The sequence below is a fragment of the Achroia grisella genome, unplaced genomic scaffold (assembly GCF_030625045.1).
Source record: "Achroia grisella isolate CSIRO2021 unplaced genomic scaffold, CSIRO_AGI_Agris_v1 utg509, whole genome shotgun sequence".
NCBI classification, from domain to species: domain Eukaryota; kingdom Metazoa; phylum Arthropoda; class Insecta; order Lepidoptera; family Pyralidae; genus Achroia; species Achroia grisella.
This window is the reverse complement of record NW_026712902.1, coordinates 857,289-883,569: the sequence shown is the minus strand read 5'-3', so window position 1 is coordinate 883,569 and position 26,281 is coordinate 857,289. Positions and strand designations below refer to the sequence as shown.

Here is a 26,281-nt window from a genome sequence, read left to right as displayed (position 1 = left end):
AAGTTATTTCATTTTCAAAATGTAAAGTGACTTCTGGGCCACCCTGTACTAATAATAGTATAATGTATTAGTATTGTCTCTGTATGTCTAGGGTTGCCATCTCTAAAATTTGGAAACAGGGCCAAGACGCGTGAAGACCTCGGATTTTAGAATCCCGAGCCCAGATATGTCAACACGCTTTTTTTAAACAAAGTCATTGAAATAAAAAATATTTATAAATAAATAAGTAGTAATTTTTTGTTATAACTTTAAATGTACCTAACAAAACAGAATCTACCTATTATACCTAAAATGTACCTAAATTCAAATTTAAATTCAAATTTAAAAATCATTTATTCATGTAGGACATTTTAGCCGCTTATGAACGTCAAATTTTTACATTATAATTTTATTTTATCCCTACCGTCCAGTTCGGTATATAGATCCAATTGAGAAGAACTGGCAAGAAACTCAATTGAATTACTTTTTTTTTTAAAGCCATTTTATTTACAATGTATTTTTATATAGGTGTCTATGTCTAACATTAAATGAAATTTCAGTGCATGAACTACTATTGTCATGCACACTCGTCATTCAAGTAATCGTGTAGTGAGTAATAGGCTTTGCTCAGTAAATATGATTTAACAGATGTTTTGAATTTATTTAAGGGTAATTCCAACATATCCTTTGGTATCTTATTGTAAATTTTTATACCTATTCCCATAAAAGACCTATTGACTTTTTCTAAACGATACTTGGGGACAGCAAGTTTGTCTTTAAATCTAGTATTAATATTATGAATATTGCTGTTTTTTGGAAATAAGTCAAGATTTTTATGAACATATAGGATATTTGAATATATAAATTGAGAAGCAACGGTGAGAATATTTGCCTCTTTGAATTTCTCTCTTAATGAGTCACGACTCTTCATACAGTAGATCGCTCGACTAACAAAAGAGAATCTACCTATATTACCTAATCTATTAAAATACATTAATGAATTGTGTTTTATTTGAAGAACAAAAAAAAAACAAAATTATTAAAACAATTTATAATAATATTACTTAAATAGTTTATTACAAAATGTTTTAATAATTTTGTTTTTTTTTTGTTTTCCAAATAAAACACAATTTATTAATATAAAGTATTATAATGTATTTTAATTATTAGACCTAAAAAATGGACGCCCCCGGACCGGATCCGGTCTAAACTATGACAAATCCTGGGAAACCTGGACGGATGGCTGGCAACCCTGTATATGCCGTATATTGGTAGCAAGAATACCGTTGCTATTATCCTTAAGACCCTGATGGCAGTAGACAGCAGCATCAGCAGTGACAGATCGTCTGTCCCACCCATTTCCATCAATTACTGTCGCTCGCCCATCCCACTTGTACAATACTTGCCAGCGTTGGAAAAAATATTCAGTCAGTATTGAGAATAAATGTAACCTACATTTCTTGACGGCCTCGATGGACTAGTGGTTTAGTACAATGCCTTAATTACGGTGGACACGGGTTCGATTCCTTGCACGGTGCAAACATTTTACAAACATTCATGAGTATGATTTTTTTTATAACACAGGGGACAAACGAGCATGCGGCTCATCTAATGGTAAGTGATTACCGCCGCCCATGAGCACTCGCAACACCAGGGGAATTGCAAGTACGTTGTCGGCCTTTTAGGAAGGAATAAGCTCTTTTCTTGAAGGTTTCTATATCGTATCAAAAATACCATTGCTGGAAGGTGATTCCACAATATGGTTGTGCGAGGCAAAAAGTTTCTAGAAAACCGCACTGTGTAGGACCGCCATTCATCCAGATGATCAGGATGGTATTTTAGTTTTTGGCGGGTGGTACGGTGGTGACACTCAGCAGTTTCAGCAGCAGTATTAATCCGAACAATTCCTCAGAACACTCCCCGTGATATATGCGGTAGAAAATGCACAGAGATGCAATATCTCGCCGCAAAGCCAATGGGTCGAGTCACAAAGACGTTGATTACCAATGATTCTGGCTGCTCGGTTCTGAATGTTTGTCTGTCTGAACGTTATCTATGTATATTATGTGTTAAACCGCTACCTAGGTAACTAACTACCGAGGTTATTTTATACTTAGGCCAAACATATGTATATATTCTTCACTAGTTGCACCAGCGACTTCGTCCGCGTGGAATATAACTTTATTTTTCTAATATAAAAGTAGCCTAAGTTACTTCTTATTACATCAGTTATCTGGCCAAAAAAGTCCCGTCAAAATCGGTGCAGCCATTTCAGAGATTAGCCAGAACAGACTGACAGACAGACAAAAATTTTAAAAAATGTTGTTTTGGTGTACGTACCGTATTTATATTCATATGCATGTAGTAAAAAACGGTTATTTCAGTATTACAAACAGTCACTCTAATTTTATTTATATGTATAGATTAAGATAAAGGAATCGAACTCGCAACCATCGGAAGACGGTGTGCTAAACCGCTAGACCACAGGGGTCATCCAATGATATTTTAGTATACTTACGATATATATATATATGTATATATATCGTAAATATACTAAAAAAAAAAATATTCATATAATTTTTTTTTTCTAAAAGAAATGTATTCTTATATATATGTATATATAAGAATATATTTCTTCATTATTTCTCTAGATTCACATGTACAGACGAATTGAAAATTAAATACTAGAGCATTAAGGTCTATTTTCAAATGTAGTGTACTAAAAACAAATTATATAAATGGCCTCCTTGATTATATTGGTCGCATATCCACTGCAATGTACTGAAACATGAAACACTGCTAATTAATTACATTAAGCTGCCTGGAAACCAGTGGTTCTCAAACAGTGGCCCACGGACCACGTGGTCCGTCGACTCGGTGGCCCACGGACCACGTGGTCCATCGACGTGTCTGAAATCATTCGAAAGACAAGTCTCAAACTGCTGAAATAGTCTTAGATATAAGTCTTCAAACAGCTGAAATAGTCCGAGAGACAAGTCTTCGAACAGCTGAAATAGTCCTAGAGACAAGTCTTCGAACAGCTGAAATAGCCCTAGAGACAAGTCTTCAAACAGCTGAAATAGTCCGAGAGACAAGTCTTCAAAAAGCTGAAATAGTCCGAGAGTCAATTCTTCAAACAGCTGAATAAGTCCGAGAAACAGACACTCCAATTTGGTACAACTCCAAAACACAAATGGGGGCCATTTGTGAAAATTTGTTTTCTGTTATGCCATTTATTACATATAAATAAAATGGAGTGTCTGTTTGTAATATTGAAATAACCGTTTTTTATTACATGCATATGAATATTAATACGGTACACCAAAAAAAAAAAACAAAAAATAACGCATCGCTGAAAGTTTTAGAACCACTGCTCCAAGTAAACCAAAACAGTCTTGTGTATGGCATCCACATAATATTATTATAAACTATCTATACGCCTGACTTCGCCTGAGTGCAATTACGGTACTTTAAGTACACTGCAGAAATTCGACTTCGTCTGTTTCACATAAGGCCTCGATGGTCTGGTGGTTTAGTACACCGCCTTACTTCTTTAGTCGCGGGTTCGATTCCTCACACGGTTAAAATTACTATTCATGAGTATAGTTGTTTGTGTCAGTCTGGGTATTTTCTCTGTATATTATGTATGTATAATATTTATAGAAAAAAAATGTTCGGGTATATATTATTACCTAAATTTTATATAAATATGAAATATTTTATGCTTCTGTTTTCTATAATTTAACTACCTAACTAACTCGGACCGGAAGACGCAGCGTGGAAAGGCCTCCAACAAGATGGACCGACGATCTGATCAAGATCGCTGGAAGGCATTGGATGCGAGCAGCGCAGGACCGATCGTCGTGGAGATCTTTGGGGAGGCCTATGTCCAGCAGTGGACGTCTTCCGGGCTGCGATGATGATGATAATCTCAAACTCGACACACCTTTAATGAAAGATAAACAATATTACTGTTAGGGAAACTACGCTCTGCTACCAAAATGTTAGGGAAAGTACTGAACTGACCGTACAGCGGCCATGACGCGCGCGCATTTGTTGTGAATTGAAATAAATTAGAACTGTGTTAAACCTACTGTGAAACTGGAAAGCTAGCGAAGATATCTTCGAGACCCTGAAGCCCAAGAAATCCGCAGAACCATACAGGTACGAGACATAATTTAAAAACTATTACCTGCCTATCGTTCTACCATACATTGACCAGAGGAGTCGACCCCAAATAAATGGAACTAAGGCCAGACAGAAGAAGACGGATATTTAAAAAAAAAGTTAGTATTCTGCACTCCTTCTCTTTCCACTCTAGTATATATAGAAACTACTGACTGTACCCGCGACATCGTTCCCGTGGAATTTAACTTTATTTTTCTAAAATAATAGTAGCCTAAGTTACTCCTTATGACATGAGCTACCTGCCAAAAAAGTCCCGTCAAAATCGGTCCGGCCATTTCAGAGATGAGCCGGAACTAGCAGATAGACAGAAAAAAATTGTAAAAAATGTTTGGTGCATGCACCGTATTTATATTCATATGCATGTAGTAATTACGGTTATTTCAATATAGAAACAGACACTCCAATTTTATTTATATGTATAGATAAGTTTGCGAAATTTCATACACCTACGTTCGAGCAATTATCATAAAAAGGGGCACAAATGTTTTGTTATACAGATCAAAGTCCATGTGACCATTATGAAGCATTTTATTAATTACATTACAATATAATTAAAAATGATAAATTGCTCTTACATTTTGTAATACGAATTATAATTACACGCTTTACTTTTTACTGAGCAAAGCCTATTATGCAAATTAAATAATGTAAATTTAATATTGTAATGGGTGAAAACTGTGATCGGTACAGCCTATGCTGTAAATAATATAATTGACGTAGTGGAGTAACCTGAAACAGTCATGCTCGCTATAAAGTTCAAACTTGTGGCGGCGTGGTGGGCCGGGTCGAAGTGCTCCCTCAAATATGGTTGAGTACAATGATGGCTGGCTCATACGTCATACTCGTGAACGGGTGCTGCTTGTGGGGACTGGTCTGTTCAGGTTGTGAACACTGATTAAATTGTTCTTTGCGATAGCATATGCTGGAGGTCATTCTATTCTCCCAAATTAGAATTTTAATAACTGTATTTATCATAAACATGTTCCACTATTATTTGAAGAAAATACGAGCTGAGTTTCTTGTCAGTTCTTCTCATCTCGATAACATTCCGAACTGACGATAGATTTGACATATCATAAGAGTCTGTAATACACCTACATGAATAAAGATATTTTGAATTTTGAATTTTTTTTTTTAATTACTCTCTAAACGATTACTTTAATGACGAGCATGTATGGCAATAGTTGTTCATGCACGGGATTTTCATTTAATGTTAGACATAGACACCTATATAAATATACATTGTAAATAAACTGGCTTTAAAAAAAAGTTATTCAATTGAGTTACTTGCCAGTTCTTCTCAATTGGATCTATATACCGAACTGGACGGTAGGGAAAAAAATTCTAATGTAAAAACTTGACGTTCATAAGCGGCTAAAATGTCCTACATGAATAAATAATTGTTTCTTTAATATACGAACGAACATTTATTTATATATCTTAATTGTACAACTAAGGATCTAAAATTAAAAATGTAATATAATAACTAAAATGTATATCAAAAGGAGTCTCTTTAGGCAAAGTTCCGAAGATACTGGCAGCGTTTCCTCTTTGAATAGCTAGACTAATTCTTTGTCCTAGGAGCCATCTCTTCGGTCTTCTGTGGATATACAGCCATTAGATAAGCATTAGAAATAAATAGTAATAAGTATAATAGCAGTAGTATAAAAAATGTAAAGAAAGAAAGAAAAACATTTATTGTCAACCATTATTACATATACACATTTGACAATTGTACACTTTACACATATATACTATATTTATATATATATATACGTATGTATATACACATATGCACACACACACTCATATACATATATACATACATACATACACACTTAGAACAATTACAATAATTCATCTTATATTATTTCTACATATGGTTGGCAACATGGCTGACACTCAGCATAGAAATGTATGTATGTATGTAATAGAAGTAGGTTAAGAATGGTAAAATGTAAACACCAACATGAAGTAGATATCCCTTAGAAAACTACTCTTCTAGGTTTTAGTGTAACAAAAAATATAGTTGTGTGTCCAATAAAACTATGTAAAAGACCTGGAATTTCACATCCCGGCTTAAAAAAAACCTTTTTGTTATTTCCAAATATAAATTATATCTGAATTTGAATTTAAAATTTGAGGAAATTTAAAACAAAACCTTTTTGTTATTTCCAAATATCAATTATATCTGAATTTGAATTTAGAATTTGAGGAATTTAAAAAAAAAACCTTTTTGTTATTTCCAAATATAAATTATTTCTGAATTTGAATTTAGAATTTGAGGTATTTAAAAAAAAACCTTTTTGTTATTTCCCAATATAAATTATATCTGAATTTGAATTTAGAATTTGAGGAAATTTAAAACAAAACCTTTTTGTTATTTTCAAATAAAAATTATTTCTGAATTTGAATTTAGAATTTGAGGAAATTTAAAACAAAACCTTTTTGTTATTTTCAAATATAAATTATATCTGAATTTGAATTTAGAATTTGAGGAATTATTAAAAAAAAAGCCTTTTTGTTATTTCCAAATATAAATTATATCTGAATTTGAATTTAGAATTTGAGGAATTTTTAAAAAAAACTTTTTGTTATTTTCAAATATAAATTATTTCTGAATTTCGATTTAGAATTTGAGGAATTTAAAAAAAAACCTTTTTGTTATTTCCAAATATAAATTATTTCTGAATTTGAATTTAGAATTTGAATAATTTAAAAAGAAAAACCTTTTTGTTATTTTCAAATGTAAATTATTTCTGAATTTGAATTTAGAATTTGAGGAATTTAAAAAAAAACCTTTTTGTTATTTTCAAATATAAATTATTTCTGAATTTGAATTTAGAATTTGAGGAATTTCGGTTGACGGTCCAAACAAGAATAGATTCGGTTGTAAAACCCAGTATCTGACACAACAGGATGACGGGCTGTGTTTATTCTGAAAACAAAGGAAAACCGCTTTAATCGCGCTAGACTTCATTACATGAAAAAAGCAGGAAGCGAGCAAAATTAATGTACTAAAAATACAAACACAATTTCCTGTATTAAAATGCGTGAAACGTAGAATGAGTTCAGCATAATTATGAGGGCTTATAACAATAATAGGCCTGGACAATTCACGACTTGGCGCTGAAAATATTATCTGGTTACACTAGTAATGAGTGCGTAGCGATTTCTATGTTGATTATCGCTTGCCTCTTACTTGTTATACTGTGATTATTACATAGTGTAAAATAAAGTCGCTGTCGCTGTCTGTCCGTCCCTATGTATGCTTAAATCTTTAAAACTACACAACGGATTTTGAAGCGGTTTTTTTTAATAGATAGAGTGATTCAAGATGAAGGTTTATATATATAATACATGTACACCCGAGTAGGCTAGTAGCTAGTTATTTATATAAAAAAAAACATCTATTCAAAAGAGTAACACACAAGTTTCTTGTTCATTCTTCTTGTGATGAATCGTTCCGAATGAGTGGTAGAATCAATATGACTATTCAAAAGTGCTTGTAATGAGTTTATTTGAATAAAGATTATTTCTATTTAGGGAAGAAAAAAATTCTAGATAGGGAAAAAAAATATATAATGTAAAAACTTGATGTTCATAAGCGGCTAAAATGTCCTACATGAATAAATGATTTTTGAATTTATTTATTGGGAGTAGATGATTCCATGTCATCTAGTCCCAAGCTAAGCAGAGCTTGTTTTATGCGTTTTGCCAAGATATATCTATGTATTTATATAACTGATATAAGTACTTATATATTTTTATTGTGAATACATACATAACATATATGGAACACTCAGACTGAAACAAATAATACTCATGTATGTTTGTGAGATTAATCGAACCAGCGACCTTCGGAAGTATGGTATGCTAAACCGCTAGACCACCGAGGCCGTCAATATGACCGAAAAATCTTATTATAAAAAGTTCATTTATGAATAAACATAACAATAATATACTAATAATCTCAGGACAATTCACACAGCGCCATCTAGACCCAAGTTAAGCTAGCTAAAGCTTGTGTTATGGGTACTAATAACTGATAGATATATTTTTTTCTACTTACATAAGAGAAATCAATGGTAATCCGAATGAGTGGTAGAATAAAAAAATAGGGCTATTCAAAAGTGCTTATATTACATTTATTTGAATAGAGATTGTATCTTTTCTATTCTGTTTCTTTTATTTGATCTTTATGTTAAGTTTTTATTGCTTTTGTTCATTAAACACCCGTTATATGTATGTAGCGTACTAAACAAACAAACATTCAATCCATTATAGTTATAGCACAGATAATATATGTAATATTACATAGTTATAGCACAGATAACATAATATTACATAGTTATAGTGCATGTTTGGCGAAACTAATTGGTGAAGTAATAGATTTTATAGTTAAACTAGCTTGCCCGCGGCTTCGCTCGCGTTAATTTATCCCCTTAGGGGTGGAATTTATCAAAATCCTTTCTATGGGGATGCCTATGTCATAGTAGCTTTATGCATGCAAAGTCTCAGCCCGATCGGTTTAAAATTGACAAAGTTTCATATAAACTTACATCCCCTATTTTAACCCCTTGGGGGTAGAATTAATCAAAATCCTTTCTTAGCGGATGTCTAACATCTTAACATCTACCTGCATGCCAAATTTCAGCCCGATCCGTCCAGTGGTTTGCGTTGTGCGTTGATAGATCACTATGTTAGTCACCTTTGAATTACCTATTTAGATTTAATATAAGTATAGGGTACTGGCACCAGTAGTCAGCCTTTTAGTGGTAAGTCTGGGTTCAAACTTATATAAGAAAATATTAGAAAGAGTAAATTGAAAGTCTTTTGTATAATTTAACTTACTCATTTATTAAACTTTGTTACAAAATTAACAAAAGTTACAAATTTATCCTTTAATAAAGTGAAAAATACTTTTTAACAAAATAAGGCACTTTTCACCAGTGCTCAGCCGCCAAAAACTAGTACTCAGCCATATTGCCACCAGTGGTCAGCCTCTCTTAAGATCAATAGTTTTAAGCTTAAAGATTAAGAACATTAATAAACAATTAGTCCGGTCATAGAACCTAAAAGGACTTAACTGTGCCCTAACAATCACAACAATCAAATACCTATCTAACTTATATTTAAATCAGTCAGAAACTTCTTTAGTAACATCAGTATTTAAAAAGATTACAAGTTCTTCTTCTTCTTCTTCTTCTTTGTAAAAGTCGCCGATAAACAATTTTTTTAGGAGCTTATCTTCCTTACAGGTTTCTGTGTCAGGAGTTTCAGGAGATAGAAGTATATTACTGAGAATTTTAATTTTATTTTCTTTTGATTCCCACTAAATCACAGCCTGTCTTTGTGCATTTTACACTAAATTCCTTATCATATTCATAATTTTTCTTCTTTGTAGTCTCCTTCGCTTTACTTTTGGTAGAATCTAGATCATGCTTTTTTTCTTTTTTTTGTATAAAAAACTATATAAAAGCAATTTAAATATGGACGGGTGAATACTGGGTCTACTTTCACCAGTACTCAGCCAGGTAACAAACTCTAACTATTTTAGTGGCCGACTATTGGGTTTTTGACAAACAGCGTTAAAACCAGTAGTCAACCAGGGGTGGTTGAGTACTAGATAATGTATATAAAAATGGAACCCAGTAGTCGGCCACTTCATTATTTAATAATTCTTAAGAAAAACATGATACTTTTCATTGATTAGAATGCCAAAACTATTAATTAATGTAAATTTTAATACAATGTGGTCTAAAACTAACAAAAAAATGAAATAAATTACCATTTCTGTGAACGCTTCTCACTAATAAAAAAATGGCGCGCACGCCGCATGTCGCCTCGTCAGCCGATGACGTCGAAATAGATTCATATTTAATGTACTTCGCAGCCATGTAGCTATTATGTTTGGATTTAATTCTACCAATGAGAAGTCATAGAAGCAATTTAAAATAATTTGATTAGGTATTTTCTGTTATAGCGCTATTCCTATTGGTTTTAAACCGAAAAAGGCTGAGTACTGGTGCGGGGCCGACTATTAGTGCCAGTACCCTAGGGTTTTCCAAATCGTGTCAATACATGACGGAATTCTAAGACAATAAATATAAAAAAAATACAACCCATTTAAGAACCACATCTTATTTCTAAGTCGGTTAAAAATAGATGTAATATTATTATATTTTATCCGGAAAAAATCAACCACTATAAATTCCGAGTCAGATTTGTAAAATCGTGCAAAGAAATTTATGCACAAAAAGCATCCAACCGCGATAAATTTTCAGCAACTCCAATAGTACGGGTGATAACGTATTCACAAAAACCGTACCGACCGCCGCGCCGGACCGGGCCGGACCGGACGCCATAACTCAAAGAAACGCCGCCGCGCCGGGCGAAGATAGCAAAACACATTGTCTGGACAGTAAGTGGTTTTGTACTTATGTTACGGTTGTACTGTGCTGATTAGGCAGTGTAATTACAGGGTAAGAGGTGCGAGTGATTTTTTTTATGGATGATAATGGAATGGCGTACCTGCCTGTGCTAATGATATACCCTGGCGGTGCACCAGTGGAGGATGACAGGATGAACATGATGTTAGGTTAGTTGAGCATCGTGATGAATTCACCTTGAAATTTACCAGGAATTTCTCATGAAGATTTCCAGGGGACACCGTGTGGAGTTCGGCCTAATACGGGTAGTATTACTAGATGGTTTGATATTTTTTTTTTTGTAAAAGTATATTTATTTATAAACTCTTTATTGCACCTCTTTATTGAATTAATACATAAGAATTATACAGAAAAGAGATATGGAAGTACAAAAGGCTGTCTTATCGCAAGAAGCAATCTCTTACAGACAGCGATAGTTTCCAGGGACTGTGTGGACTTCAGCCTAATATGGGAAATATTAGATAGATACCTTTTTTTTATAAAAACATATATACTATACATAAGAAATAACCAGACCGATACAAACAATCATACTCATGAATGCAAATGTTTGTACTGGAGAATTGAACCCGCGACAAGGCACGGCGCGGCGCCTTACTTTCCGATGGTCGTTACTATACCACTAGACCATCGAGGCAATACAAAACGACTAAAAACGAGAGTAATAGACGTGTCTTTGTTCCTGTAAGCACCAGTGAATTAAAACTACTTGATGCTCTAAGCCGGTGTTTCCCAATTAGTGGTACCCGTACCCCCAGGGGTACGTGAAGTTGCATCAAGGAGTACGTGCGGCTATCAGTAAAAACAAGAACAATTTCCAAAATATTATTTTGTAACGATCACCATCGTAAAAGCACGGAGCATGGAGCACTATGACCGACTGTGCGCTATCCCGCACCTGCCGCATCTCGTCATTCGGCTGCCCTCGCCAACCGTCACCCATTATTAATGTTATTTAAACTAACTTTTTTTTATTTACCACTAGCTGTGCCCCGCGGGTTATGTAGCCTGTCTATTAATCCAGGGTGTTAACTACCTGTACACCAAATTTTATTCAAATTGGTCTAGGCGTTTGAGCGTGAAGTAACAAACATACTCGCACACACACACAAACTTTCGCATAATATTAGTGTAATTGCTGTAATAAAGGGTACGCAAGATTTGAGGTCTTTTTTGAAGTGGTACGCAGGAAAAAGTAATTGGGAACCACTGCTCTAAGCGATCCACGCCATTGGGCCCCCCTATCCGTATGTCAACTAGAATATCCATAAATTATCGAGCCTTTCTTGTACCATCTTTGTCCTTGTTCCAATTTTTAAGATTTTTAATTTTAATATTTCAACTTTTTTGTGTGGTTTTTGGTGACGTGATGCTACTTTTTTGGTGACACAAAAGTGAGACGTGATGCCCTAAGGACAATTTATTTTGTGCTTCTTCTGGTACCTCCCCAGACGTGATGACCTAGGCAATTGCTTAATTTGATTAAGGGTTAATCTGTCACTTGTAATCGCCAACACGATGTAAAACATCTTACGTTTACAACCGCAGCGCTGCGATCCACGAAAATGCCGCGATAATGACGTAGAAAAAGTGGTCTTGGAAAAAAAATTCCGGCCGTGTTCGCAAGGAAAAATTCGAGCAATTTCCCTTATGGTGCGAGAGACAAAGCCGCTGCTGGTCGTCTTAGAAAATGAGTGAAAAGACGCATTAATAAGGAAAAATTACCAACGCGCCATTGTGTTTTTGAACATTAATTCTCGGAACGATGAATATAACTCGAGCAGCAGTACAACTTCGTCATTAACATAATTATTGAAATATGTTACTAAAAGCTTCGTAGCCAAGTGGTTTAGTACCCTGAAACTTAAAGAGCATGACTTCGAATCCAGATGATATCAATAGACTTGTGAATATTTATAATTGTTATTGAAACATGTTACTAAAAGCCTCGTAGCCAAGTGGTTTAAGTGGGGGGGGGGGGGGGGGGGATTGTTTATAATGCAGATCATGTCAGCTTGACCTCTACGCGTTTCCCGTGGAAACCATCATGATGAATACCGACTAACTTAACCTCATATTCATCCATATTCATCCAAGCATCCTCTACTGAAACCCCTGCACCGTAAACCTTTAACGCAGGCGGGGGCACAATTCCATTATCATCTATCTATCATATATCATTATCATCTATTGATTGACTCTCCGGGAATGGATATATCGGCAATAAAAGAAAAAATAATTCTAGAGACTTTGACCGTACAAGTGCCACGTAGAACTTATTTAGAGCATATCAAGTATTGAGAGCATCACGCCGTGAACAGTTGGCAATGCCTCTGACTGAGAGAAAGGGATTGTTAATAATGTGGACTAATAATCCCATTGCTAGCATGTAACATGTTAGGTCGACCTCCACGCGGTTCCCCCTGGTAAATTCTTGGTGAATTTGTCACGATGTGCTAACTGACCTGACCACATGCTCATCTTATCATCCTCCACTGGTGCCCCGCCAGCGTAAACCGTTAGCGCAGGCGGGAGCACCAATCCATTATTATACACAAAAAAAAATTGTAGTCAAAATTTTTTTTATTTTTTCTTTATTACTAAATTCTAAAGTAACCTGACTTCATTTTGTCATCATCCACTAGTGCTCCACCAGCGTAAACTGTTAGTGCCTCATTCCAAAAAACAGGAATCAATTGGTTTTAGTTGTACCATAAGGTTGTTCGTTTGTGGAACCCATATATTATAAGGCCATATTTTTATTCTTATCATTATTATCGTCTCAGGGTAAGCAGTGCTTGTGTTATGGGTACTAGATAACTGATATAAATATATATTTTTTTTATTACAAACAATTATACCGGGCAAATTCACTAGACTACCGAAGCCCTCATATTGTTTAAAAAAAAACATTGTAACAGCTCCGCACTACTGCAAACAATTTATTGCGTTGTAAGGTTAAGGCCAAAGATGACGGTGAAACGCGGATGGCTGTCGCAAATTATTTGTAAATTACGTCACTTTTTTACCTTTAAATACGAAATTTGGGGTTTTGATGAGATTTAGGTGGAGGAACATTATTTAAGGTGAATCTAATTCTTTGTTCTAATAAAATAAATAGCGTTCTACTATTATGTGTATATTTTATTTTAATGATGACGGACTGTTTATTTTTAGTTGACTAAGAAAATGGAGTAGGAGGTGATAGGTGGTGATGCGGCTCGAATGAATAGATGGTACTAGATGATGGCTTCAGTAGATTACGGATTGTAGAAATTATATAATTTGCTTATATTCTTCAATTTAATGGGTAAATCTACATATATATAACTCAAAGGTGACTGACGTAGTGATTTATAGAGTGTAGTATAGTAACGCACAGCCCAAACCACTGGACGGATCGGGCTGAAATTTAGCATACAGGTAGATGTTATGACGTAGTTATCTAAGAAAGGATTTTGAGTAATTCTACCCCCAAGGGGTTAAAATAGAAAGTTTGTATGAAACTTTGTCAATTTAAAACCGATCGGGCTGAGACTTTGCATGCATAAAGCTACTATGACGTAGGCATCCCCTAAGAAAGGATTTTGATAAATTCCACCGCTAAGGGGATAAATTAACGCGAGCGAAGCCGCGGGCAAAAGCTAGACTAACTATAAAATCTATTACTTCGCCAATTAGTTTCGCCAAACATTCACTATAACTATGTAATATTATATTATCTGTGCTATAACTATAATTGATGGGATGTTTGTTTGTTTGTACGCTACATACATATAACGGGTGTTTAATGAACAGAAGCAATAAAAACTTAACATAAAGATCAAATAAAAGAAACAGAATAGAAAAGATACAATCTCTATTTAAATAAATGTAATATAAGCACTTTTGAATAGCCCTATTTTTTTATTCTACCACTCATTCGGATTACCATTGATTTCTCTTATGTAAGTAGAAAAAAATATATCTATCAGTTATTAGTACCCGAGTATTAGTAACGCGAGCAAAGCCGCGGGCAAAAGCTAGTACTATTATAAATTACAATTTTGGTGGAGTGAACGAAGGTACGTCACATCGATGGAATAGATTTTTAAAATCTGTTCGTTAGGTTGCGTATTTAAATTGGATGGGTGTGCGCTCCAATCAGAATGCTCCCTTTTCGTTGCGTTTTGTTGCTTGCTGCTTGTACGCGATAGGAGGTCTCAATTTGGCTGTTTTTTTTAATGTGTGTTAATAAAATTAAAGTTCGAATAAATAAAAAAATGAAACAAAAATTATAACAACTTAGACATTCCTCTAGTAAATGAGAATGAATATAAAAAATCTGTGCAAACCCGGGAACGGCAGCCGGTATTATCTATACATATAAATAAAATTGGCGTGTCTGTTTGTAATATTGCAATAACCGTTTTTTACTGCACGCATATGAATATAAATAAGGTATATACACCAAAACCCACTTTTTAGAATTTTTGTCAGTCTGTCGGTCGTTCTGTTTGTTCCGGCTAACCTCTGAAATGGCTGAACAGATGTTAACATTTTGAAATTATTATTTCAGAAAAATAAAGTATAATTCCACGCGGACGAAGTCGCGGGTACAGCTAGTGATACATAAAATTGAAAAGTCCTTTCGGAATTTGGTCGGAAAGACGTAATATAAAACAAAGAGCGATCCATCCATATTCCGGGCAGCTGTAGCAACTTTTAATAATCATAAATCATTCATTAATGACTGATTTATTTATAACTAAGAGGATTACGGCCGAGCCAGTTTCCTTATTTAGAACGGCAGCCGTGAAATGGCCTTTGACACTTTACGACAAGTTGATGTTGCGTTTAAATGAATTCTACATTAATGTTTATTTGATGTTTTACTAACAAAATAAGACATTCTTACTAATAAAGTAACTCTGTCTGTCTCGCTTTCACGCCGAAACCATTGAACCGATTTAAGTGAAATATGGTACACAGATAGTCTAGACCCTAACAAAGGACGTAGGCTACGTCTTAATCAAGGGTTCAAAACAAGGGTTGCAAGGGGTTGAAAGGGGGGATGAAAGGTTATATAGATGTATCGTCATTTTGCGTGGCAACAACAAATTCGCGGGCTCAGCTAGAAACTAACTTAAGAAACTAAAATAATAGGTTTTAGAAAAAATTCACTGTGAATTGTATTAGAAATGGGCTCATCCCGATCTTAGTTGGGCCTGGGGGGAAGCTGCAAGTAGTGAAGGTGAGTGTTAATGGATTCTAAAAGGGCCTTTTAAACCTACACCCGTGTCACAAAACACGGGTCTACTTGGGGTTTCCCTTGCGGTAGCCGGCTTCAAAGCCTCAGTCGTTATCTTTTATTAGTGCTTCTTATGATGATGGTCATGATTATTATTATTTAATAAGCTGGAAATTATCAACTTCATCCAGATCAGATTCGAGATTATTATTATATATTAATGTAAATTAAATATTGTACTGGGTGAAAACTGTGATTGGTACAGTACAATATAAATGACGTAGTGGAGTAACTTGAAACAGTCATGCTCGCTATAAAGTTAAAACTTGTGGCGGCGTGGTGAGCCGGATCGATGTGCTTTTTTTTTATATAGCATATGCTGGTGGTCACTCTATTTTCCCAAATTTGAATTTATATGAAATAGTAAATATGTTCAACATTAAAAAAAAATACGAGCTGAGTTTCTTGTCAGTTCTTCTCATCTCGAAATCATTCCGAACTGACGGTAAATTTGACATATCATAAGTCTGTAATAGACCTACATGAATAAAGATATTTTGATTTGAATTTGATTTTTTTTTTATTGTTATATTGTAATAATAAATAATAGTGTAATAGTAGCGATATAATAACTCAACGTATGCTGTAGTTACCTATAAATGTGAGAACAGTTAGTATAAGCATAATGTATAGAATTGTATATATATATAAGAATCACGAAGATTTTTATTGCTGTATCTTGTGTTGGTAATCCTTAAAATATTATTACATTGCACAAATGCAAACCTGTACGTATCCATCACTTTCGGTTAAACATTCCACTAAACATGAAGCCTTCTAGACTATTCCGAAAAGTTAATAAATAAATGAGCCAAGGATGCTGGAGATACTCCGCGAATACTAATTGGAGTGTTTTAATGAGGGGCCACTCAGAGAATATTGCCATTATTTAGTTAATTATATTTTCACGACTGCATTTGTAGACAATACGTTATTTGAATAAAATGCTAGTTAACTATTATTGTTCAGCACATGAAACCTGTTTTTGTATCATCATCATCTGCTTCTTCCTTATCCCATTTTCCCATTTAAACGCCATAAAATAATTGTAATTAATCCTTACTAATATTATAAATGCGAAAGTAACTCTGTCTGTCTGTCTGTCTGTCTGTCTCGCTTTCACACCAAAACTACTGAACCGATTTAAATGAAATTTAGTACGCAGATAGTCTAGACGCCGAGGATGGACATAGGCTACTTTTTAATGCGAAAAAAGGGTTGTAAGGGGTTCAAAATGGAAATACAAGGTTATCTTTATGCGGTTGAATCCTTATTCGTCATATTTTCATTTCACTAGCTAACAACCAATCAACACATCGCGTGCGTTTGCGCCAATAAGGTATCCATCACAGAGAACAAAACCACAGATAACATAATGTAAAACGAAAGATCTTGCCGGAAACATGACGTTGACGTTTAGTGAAAATATTGTTTTTGACACTTTTTTATGATAAAATCGTATATCGTGTGTATGTGTTTTTTCTTTAAACCTGAAATTGGCCGATTGCGAGACAAATTTGGCGATTTTTTTTATCAATTTGTTTTACGGCTCTGGATACAAGCCCAGTTTAGCCCAACTTAAAGTTTTACAATATAAATTACAAAAATTAAAGTCAATATCCAATGTTAAATAATAATAAATGTCAAATGTTGTTTCCCTGTTCTGAACAACTTAAAAAAAAACTATTAAGTTTTCTTTTTAAGTTGTTCAGTACAATCACAATTTCTTCAAATTTTATTATTTACATTTTTTAAAGAATGTTGTGGTGTGGCACTATCCGAAATTAAATTATTTACCCATTTTTGTAGGTTATACAGAAATAATGTGTGGGTGTTTATTTAAAAAGCATTAACACAAAATTAATAAAGTATAGGTATTAATAAATATATGGTTGTTGTATCAAAATAGAATTTTCTTATTTTTCACTAAAATAAAAACTAACTGTCTTTTTTATAAAATAAATGACCTTTTCATTATGCCATATATTATGGAACTATTTAAATTATTTAGCTGATTGTAAGAAACAAAATGTTGGTTTGTAGATTAATACTGTAAAATTATTATTTGTACGGAAACGATAAAAATATATTTTTGTGCTGCGACAAAAACTAATATTATAAATGTGAAAGTAACTCTGTCTGTCTGTCTCGCTTTCACGCCAAAACTACTAAACCGATTTGAATGAAATTTGGTATACAGATAGTCTAGACCCTGAGAATGGACATAGGCTACTTTTTAATGCGAAAAAAGGGTTGTAAGGGGTTAAAAGGGGGGATGAAAGATTGTATGGAAGAATCGTCATTTTTGAAGCTAGAAGCTTGAAACTTATTTTTGAGACTGTTGATTAAATATAAATAAAAATGACATTCAATGTTTGTAAAAAATTACCCTTAAGGGGGTAAAATAAAATAGGGGATGCAAGTTTTTATGTAAATTCGTCATTTTTGAAGCTAGAAGCTTAAACTTATTGTTGAGACTGTTGATTAAATATAAATACATATGACATTCATTGTTTGTAAAAAAATTACCCTTAAGGGGGTAAAATAAAATAGGGGATGCAAGTTTTTATGTAAACACGTCATTTTTGAAGCTAGAAGCTTGAATCTTATTGTTGAGACTGTTGATTAAATATAAATACATTGACATTCATTGTTTGTAAAAACAAATACCCTTAAGGGGGTAAAATAAAATAGGAGATGCAAGTTTTTATGTAAAATCGTCATTTTTGAAGCTAGAAGCTTGAAACTTATTTTTGAGGCTGTTGATTAAATATAAATAAATATGACATTCATTGTTTGTAAAAAAATTACCCTTAAGGGGGTAAAATAAAGTAGGGGATGATAGTTATTATGTAAATTCGTAATTTTTGAAACTAGAACGATGAAACTATTTTCATTGGTTCTTTTGGGGTAGATTTTTAAAAACCCCACTAATGTTATAACTGTGAAAGTAACTCTGTTTGTCTTTATGTCAGTCTTACGCTCCAAAACAAAATAAAAATTTAAATGAAATTTGGTACACAGTTAGTTTACACCCGGACAAAGAATATAGGGTACTTTTGAATGTGAAAAAAGGATTGTAAGGGGGTTGCAATGGTAGGCTGTATGGAAGAATCGTCATTTTTTAAAACTAGAAGTTTGAGACTCATTTTTAGGCTGTTGTTTAAATATCAATAAATATGATATTCAATGTTTGTAAAATGTTTACTCTTAGGGGGAGGGGGGGTAGTAAAATAAAATAGAGAATGAAAGTTATTGTGGAAATTTGCTGTTTGTGTGGTTGTGGAAGCTAGAACGATTAAACTTTTTTCTTTGTCTTTTTAGGGTTAGTTTATTAAATACCTTACTGATATTATAAATGTGAAAGTAACTTTATCTGTTTGTCTCGCTTACACGCCAAAAATACTGAACCGATTTAAATTGAAATTTGAAACAGACATAGATAGACTAGATCCTGAGAAAGGACATAGGTTACTTTTTAATGTGAAAAAGGGTTGCAAGAGGATTAAAAGGGTAGATCCAAGGTTATATAGATGTATCGTCATATTTAAAGCTAGAAGTTTGAAATTTATTTTTTAGCCTATTGATTAAATATTTATTTTTACTTTTTATCATTTTTGAAGCTAAAACGATGAAACTTATTTATTTGACTTATATTGTGTTAACACGTTAAACGCCATGGGGGTCACCGGTGACCTCACCCTTCCTCTATCATAGCGCCATGGGGGTCACCGGTGACCTCAACGTATAGTCATATTCAAACTACTTTTTCTCGCCGCCGGCCATACTGACTGTTACTTTATTCGTACTCCGTGACCGGCACGGCGCTGTAGAACTATACTGCGCAGTGGGACAAACATACCTTGTAAGGAATTGAAAAAATGAAAGATAGCGAAAAAAGTAACCAAAATAAAAATTCAGGATATATAATTCAAATTAGTCTTTATTATTTAAACGAAAATTAGCAGTCTTTATTTTTTAATGAAATACAAACATAAAAATCAGTTTTACTGAAAAATAAAATAAAGTTCTCATTAGTAAGCATAATCACAAACAACCATTAGAAATATAAATAATTAGCCATAATATTTGACAAAACATGCTGTAAAAGATGAGATAAGAAACCTTTTATAGCATCAACATATTAGCGATGGACATAATTGAAACATTTTAGACAAAAGTGAGGCTCCCCCTTACATTGCACACAGTACGTACTCACTTTCTTAGCTTTATTCTTAGCTACTTTACGACCAAATTCCTGTACTGAATCTTTATAACATTGCACGCAAAAACGACGCGTGTCTCTTACTTTTCCTTCCTTTAATTTTAGAACATGCTTGAGTCTTTTAGGTCTTTCATTGATAATTATTTCTTGGGAATCTGCTGGCCGAGTCAAATAATTTATGAGAGCCCTCCTAAAGTCGACAATTGAAGATTTGCTCTGCTTATTTTCATTGTACATGACCCAAGCATTTACAACTGCCGTATTTAGAAGTAGTTCTATTGCCAATTTTCTGTACCATTTTACGGTTTTCCGCAATGGCGAAGAATAGGCACCCATCTGGTCACTCATGTCTACAGACCCTTTCGATTTATTATAATCCAAAATAACTTTTGGTTTACGAATCTGTTTGCCTTTTTTCACCACCACAGCAATTTTGTCGGAAAGCTTTGTCGACAGAATAAGCACGTCCCTCTTATCTTTCCATTTAAGCACTGTTACTCCATCTTCATTCTCCATAGCCATTGTTTCACCTTTTTGCAGTTTCGAATCAACAACAGCCTTAGGCAATCCTCTTCTGTTTTTTCGCAATGTGCCAATTAAATGGGTTTGCTTCTCCAATAACCGATAAGCCAGTTGCAAGCTAGTGTACCAATTATCAGTTGCTAGCGTGTGTCCTTTGTCAAATATATTTTCACATAGTGCCATCACCACTTTTGTTGGCGTAGTATTTATTGCGTCAATGTTTTTCCCACTATACAAATTAAGTTTGCAAGTATATCCGGGAACAGTACATAACTTAAATAGCTTCATGCCATACTTGTGTCGCTTACTTTTATTGTATTGCCTGAATATTATTCGACCTCTGAAAGGTACTTGGCTTTCATCCACACAAACATCTTCTTTAGGCGAATAATATTTCTGGAAAGTAGCATTGAGAGCATCGATTAAAGGTCTTATTTTGGCAATACGATCATTTCTGTCGACAGATAAATTGTCGCTAAAGTGTAGGTATTGCAGTAGTAACTCGAAGCGGTTCCTACTCATAACGGTGGCTGGAAAAGTTTGTCCAAGTATCTTGTCTTTGCTCCAATAATAAGCTAATTTCGGCAGCTTTACTACGCCCATAAACAAGACCAGCCCAAGAAACTGTTTTATTTCTGTCTTGTTTGTTGGCTTCCATGAATGAGACCTTCATCCAGGCTTTGTTTGCCTGGCTGTGATGTTTCGACTTGCGAACAAATTTGTCTGCTCAGCAATCATTTCAAGAATTTCTTCAGGCACCAACAGATCATAATACTGGTCAGGGCCAGCTTCTTTCAGCAAATTAGAATATGGAGGTTTCATACCCTCGAACTCGGTGAAAGGAATCACTGATGGCTGTCGTCTTTTTGGCCTCGACCATTTTGAGGAAATACGGTCATTTTGCGTTATATTGGCGGTAACAAAATTTTCAGCCGACTCACTGTCACTATCACTATCGCTTGCGATAACCAAACGTCTTTTCTTTTTCGGTAATTGCATGGGTTCACTATCCGATTCTACGAGAGCGTCATTGTTTATAGAAGCGATCGAAAAAGAAATTTCTGACGCGTTGATTTGCTTCCATTCATCCTGCGTAAATTCGAAGTCCTCCATAGCTAAATCCATATCTAAAGGCTCGCACATTAACTATTCAATAAGAAAATGATGACAGCTAAGATAGTAGGAACGTAATTGATCTAGTAACACACATTCTATCACCGTAAGCGCGAGCGCACTACTGGTGTAGCGGGTGGCCGGCGGGGTGGGCGGCGCGGCGCCGGGTACCGTAAAATATATTTTCTGTATTTGTGCGCCATGGGGTGCACCGGTGACCTCAGCTATGTATTTGACTGTAACTATGTAACCCATGTACAGAATTGAATAAAACTTATTTTCTATACGTATCGTAACATAATAAACAAATTACGACCAAAAGTATTTTTACGATTTTTATTTTTTTCTATCGGCGTTTAACGTGTTAATTGAGTTAAATATTTTTTCATTATTTACGCGGACGAAGTCGCGGGTACAGCTAGTAAATAAATAAAAACTTCTTTTCTTTCTGTCAACACGGTCTATCATTTATTATAAATTTTATTGATTTTATTTTATTTTTTCCCGTCCCTATGTACTCGTATGCTTAAATATTTAAAACTACTCAACGGATTTTGAAGCTGTTTTCTTTAATAGATAGAGTGATTCAAGAGGCAGGTTTACATGTGTAATACATGTACACCCGGGCAAAGCCGGGGCGAGTAGCCAGTATTATTATAAACTACGCGTTTTCATCATTTAGACACCCATACAGTCACCGATCCGTTACACTTACCGACTTTAAAAAAATATTTAAAAATTTAAATTATGTGTAATAATATAATTTAAATTTCGTCTCTAACAATTATAATTGTTGTATTACTTCAAATGGCTGTACGGAGCACCCTATAGGTAATCCAACCCTCTCCCTTTCCCTCCCATCCTTTGACATCTCCCATTCCTGTGATCTCTTGCGTCGTTGACTTCCCAACAAGCTGTAATACGATTATTAGGGCCTCCATCTGTTTTACGAATATCGCTTCTCGATTTAGTAAATACAAATATAGAATTACTAGCTTTTGTCCGCGGCTTCGCTCGCGTTAATTTATCCCCTTAGAGGTGGAATTTATCAAAATCCTTTCTTAGGGGATGCCTACGTCATAGTAGCTTTTTGCATGCAAAGTCTCAGCCCGATCGGTTTAAAATTGACAAAGTTGCATACAAACTTTCATCCCCAATTTTATCCCCTTGGGGGTAGAATTAATCAAAATCCTTTCTTAGCGGACGCCTAGATCACAACATCTACCTGCATGCCAAATTTCAGCCCGATCCGTCCAGTGGTTTGGGCTGTGCGTTGATAGATCACTATGTTAGTAACCTTTGAGTTATATATATTTAGATTTAGAATTATAGAAGAATTGATTTTATAATTGGAATTTATTTGTTAATGTTCAAGCAATATTTTGTATTCATGAGTAGGATTGTTTCAAATTCAAATTCAAATTCAAAAATCATTTATTCATATAGGACATTTTAGCCGCTTATGAACGTTAAGTTTTTACATTATATTTTTTTTTCCCTACCGTCCAGTTCGGTACATAGATCCAATTCTTTGTTTTATCGGCCTTAGTTTGTATAGGCCTGGGTGTTTTCTATGTCTAGATGACGCTATTTTTTTAATTTAGAATTCTTTATTGCCTTAATATTAAAAGTAGATACATAAAAAATATAATATATTTGATGCTATGTGAATTGTCTTAAGATATTATTCCTGAAATTATTAATTCCATATCACTGAAAAAAAATTTTATAGATATTTTTTGAGAATTCACACAGCGCCATCAACTCACATATACCACAGATAATATAATATTACATACATATACCTAAGTTAAGCTAGCTAAAGCTTGTGTTATGGGCACTAGACAACTGATACAAATACATAGATATTTTATTTCGTAATGTACTTACGAAAAATAATCAATATATTTGTATCAGTTATCTAGTACCACAGATAATGTTATACTAGTACCCATAACACAAGCTTTAGCTAACTTGAGTCTAGATAGCGCTGTGTGAATTGTCCTGAGATTATTATTATTTCTTCAATTTTCATAAAAAGAGGTACAAAGTTTTTGCTTTACCTACGTCATATAGATAATATTATTTGCTTATATTATTTAATTAACTTTGAAATTAATTGATTAATTTCAAAGTTAATTAAATATTCAGTACTAACTACTCGCCCCGGCTTCGCACGGGTGTACATATATTATACATATAAACCTTCCTCTTGAATCACTCTATCTATTATAAAAACCGCATCAAATTCTGTTGCGTAGTTTTAAAGATAGATGCATACGTGACGGACAGACAGCGACAGCGACTTTGTTTTACACTGTATAATTATTCGGCATTGAACATCGGAATATAGTGTACAATGTTTCACAGTTTATTACAGTTGGCTAAACTATTCGATGTTCATCACAAGTCGCAGTTAACCAGTTCGAATTGAAAATGTAATTAAGAATAAAATTGTTGCTTTACTTTTTCATCTCCATAACTTTGTAACACTCTACCAATTCTTAAATATTATAAATATATCTCGCTCTTAATATAATACTAAATTAACTCATCGTCATCATCATCAGTTTTTTAGAGGAAGCCTTAATTCAGCTCTGAAGATGTCCACTGCTGAATTAAGGCTTCCCCTAAAAAACTCCACGACGATCGGTCCTGCGCTGCTCGTATCCAACGTCTTCCAGCGATCTTGACCAGATCGTCGGTCCACATTGCTGGAGGTCTTCCCACGCTGCGTCTTCCGGTCCGCGGTCGCCACTCGAGGACTTTACTGCCCCAATTGCCATCTGTCCTATAAGCTATGTACCCTGACTATTGCCACTTCAGTTTAGTATGTCGCAGTCAACCAGTTCGAATCTATGCATATAAATAAAATTGGAGTGTCTGTTTGTAATATTGAAATAACCATTTTTACTATATGCATATGAATATAAATACTATAGCCGTATAGCCGGAACAAACAGATAGACAGACAAAAACTGTAAAAATTGTTCTTTTGGTGTATGTACCATACCAAAAGAACATTTTTTACAGTTTTTGTCTGTCTATCTGTTTGTTCCGGCTAATCTCTGAAATGGCTAGACCGATTTTAATGTGACTTTTTTTGGTAGGTAGCTAATGTAAGAAGGAGTAACTTAGATGACTTTTATTTTAGAAAATATCCTTGATTTTAGAAAAATAAAGTTAAATTCGGACGAAGTCGCGGGTGCAGCTAGTTGTATATAAGTTTGCTGCTTCAGTTAACAAATCTAACAAGAAACGCAATAAAAACAAATAACTAAATAGTTGAACTATTAACATTTTCTCTAACTATCCCGTTTGGAATTTAACTTGATCTTTTATTTTACATTCATATCACAAACAAAGCGGAGGTAGTATAAAATAGAAATAATCTTTATTCAAATAAACTTAGTATAAGCACTTTTGAATAGTTAATTTTAAACTTTCGTGTTAAATACATTATTTAAATTATTAACCGAGTCTTAACACGAATAATTTTATGGCAAATAAAGGTATTTACCTCTCTCGACGTTTCGACTAGGTTGCACTAGCCGTGGTCACGAGCTGACTGGAGTAACAGCGATGTCAATGTAGATAGGTGACAGCAGTTTTTTCTTCATCTACCGTCACTAGATTGTTTAACGAAAGTTCGCGACATACATACAGCACTCACGGTTTCCGTACACTTATTGACTATTGATGCTACTGAACTTAATATTTTTTTTATTCCACCGCTCGTTTGGAAAGCTGACACCTAACAATAATAAGGAAGAAACTTGCGTGATGGTCTTATAAATAAACAAGCTATTCGCCCTGGCTTCGCTCGAGTGTACATATATTATACATATAAACCTTCCTCTCGAATCACTCTATACATTAAAAAAAACCGCTTCAAAATCCGTTGCGTAGTTTTAAAGATTTAAGCATATATAGGGACGGACAGACAGCGACAGCGACTTTGTTTTATACTATGTAATGATGGCAAGCTATACATGATGAACTACTTACACCACCCGGCGTGACGCGCGTTTTATCCATGTTGCCATTACATAGGATTAAGATGTTACGTCGTCGTAAACTATGATTTCACTGCTATATAACCTTTTGAATGTCCGTCGTCTGTCGCAGCGACTAAAAATGCCAGCTGTATATTTTAAAATGCGTTTCAATCTTATAGTATATATAGGGACGGACAGACAGCGACAGCGATTTTGCTTTATACTATGGCATGAAGCATTACATATTTATAATTTTGTGTGAATATAAATTGACAAGTCTATATTAATATTATAAAGCTGAAGAGTTTGTTTGTTTGAACGCGCTAATATCAGGAACTGCTGGTTCGAATTGAAAAAAATGTTAGTCCATTTGTCGAAGAAGGCTATATAATATAACATTACGCTACGACCAATAGGATCGGAGTAGCAATGAAAAATATTACGAAAGGTGAATGAAATAGGGTCAGCAAGTAGCTAGATAAAAATATATAAAAACTACAGCTTCAGTAACAAA

General features: G+C 34.2%; 1 protein-coding gene across 1 annotated transcript; it reads right to left on the bottom strand.

Moving 5' to 3' along the window:
• Positions 1-2,786: 2,786 nt before the first annotated feature.
• LOC131846266 (piggyBac transposable element-derived protein 4-like) lies at positions 2,787-21,259 on the bottom strand. Its single transcript, XM_059195530.1, has 2 exons — positions 20,129-21,259; positions 2,787-3,086 (listed from the first exon to the last, which is right to left on the bottom strand). Exons 1-2 carry the CDS (start codon positions 21,257-21,259, stop codon positions 2,787-2,789), a joined length of 1,431 nt encoding a protein of 476 aa, XP_059051513.1.
• Between the last annotated feature and the right edge of the window lie 5,022 nt (positions 21,260-26,281).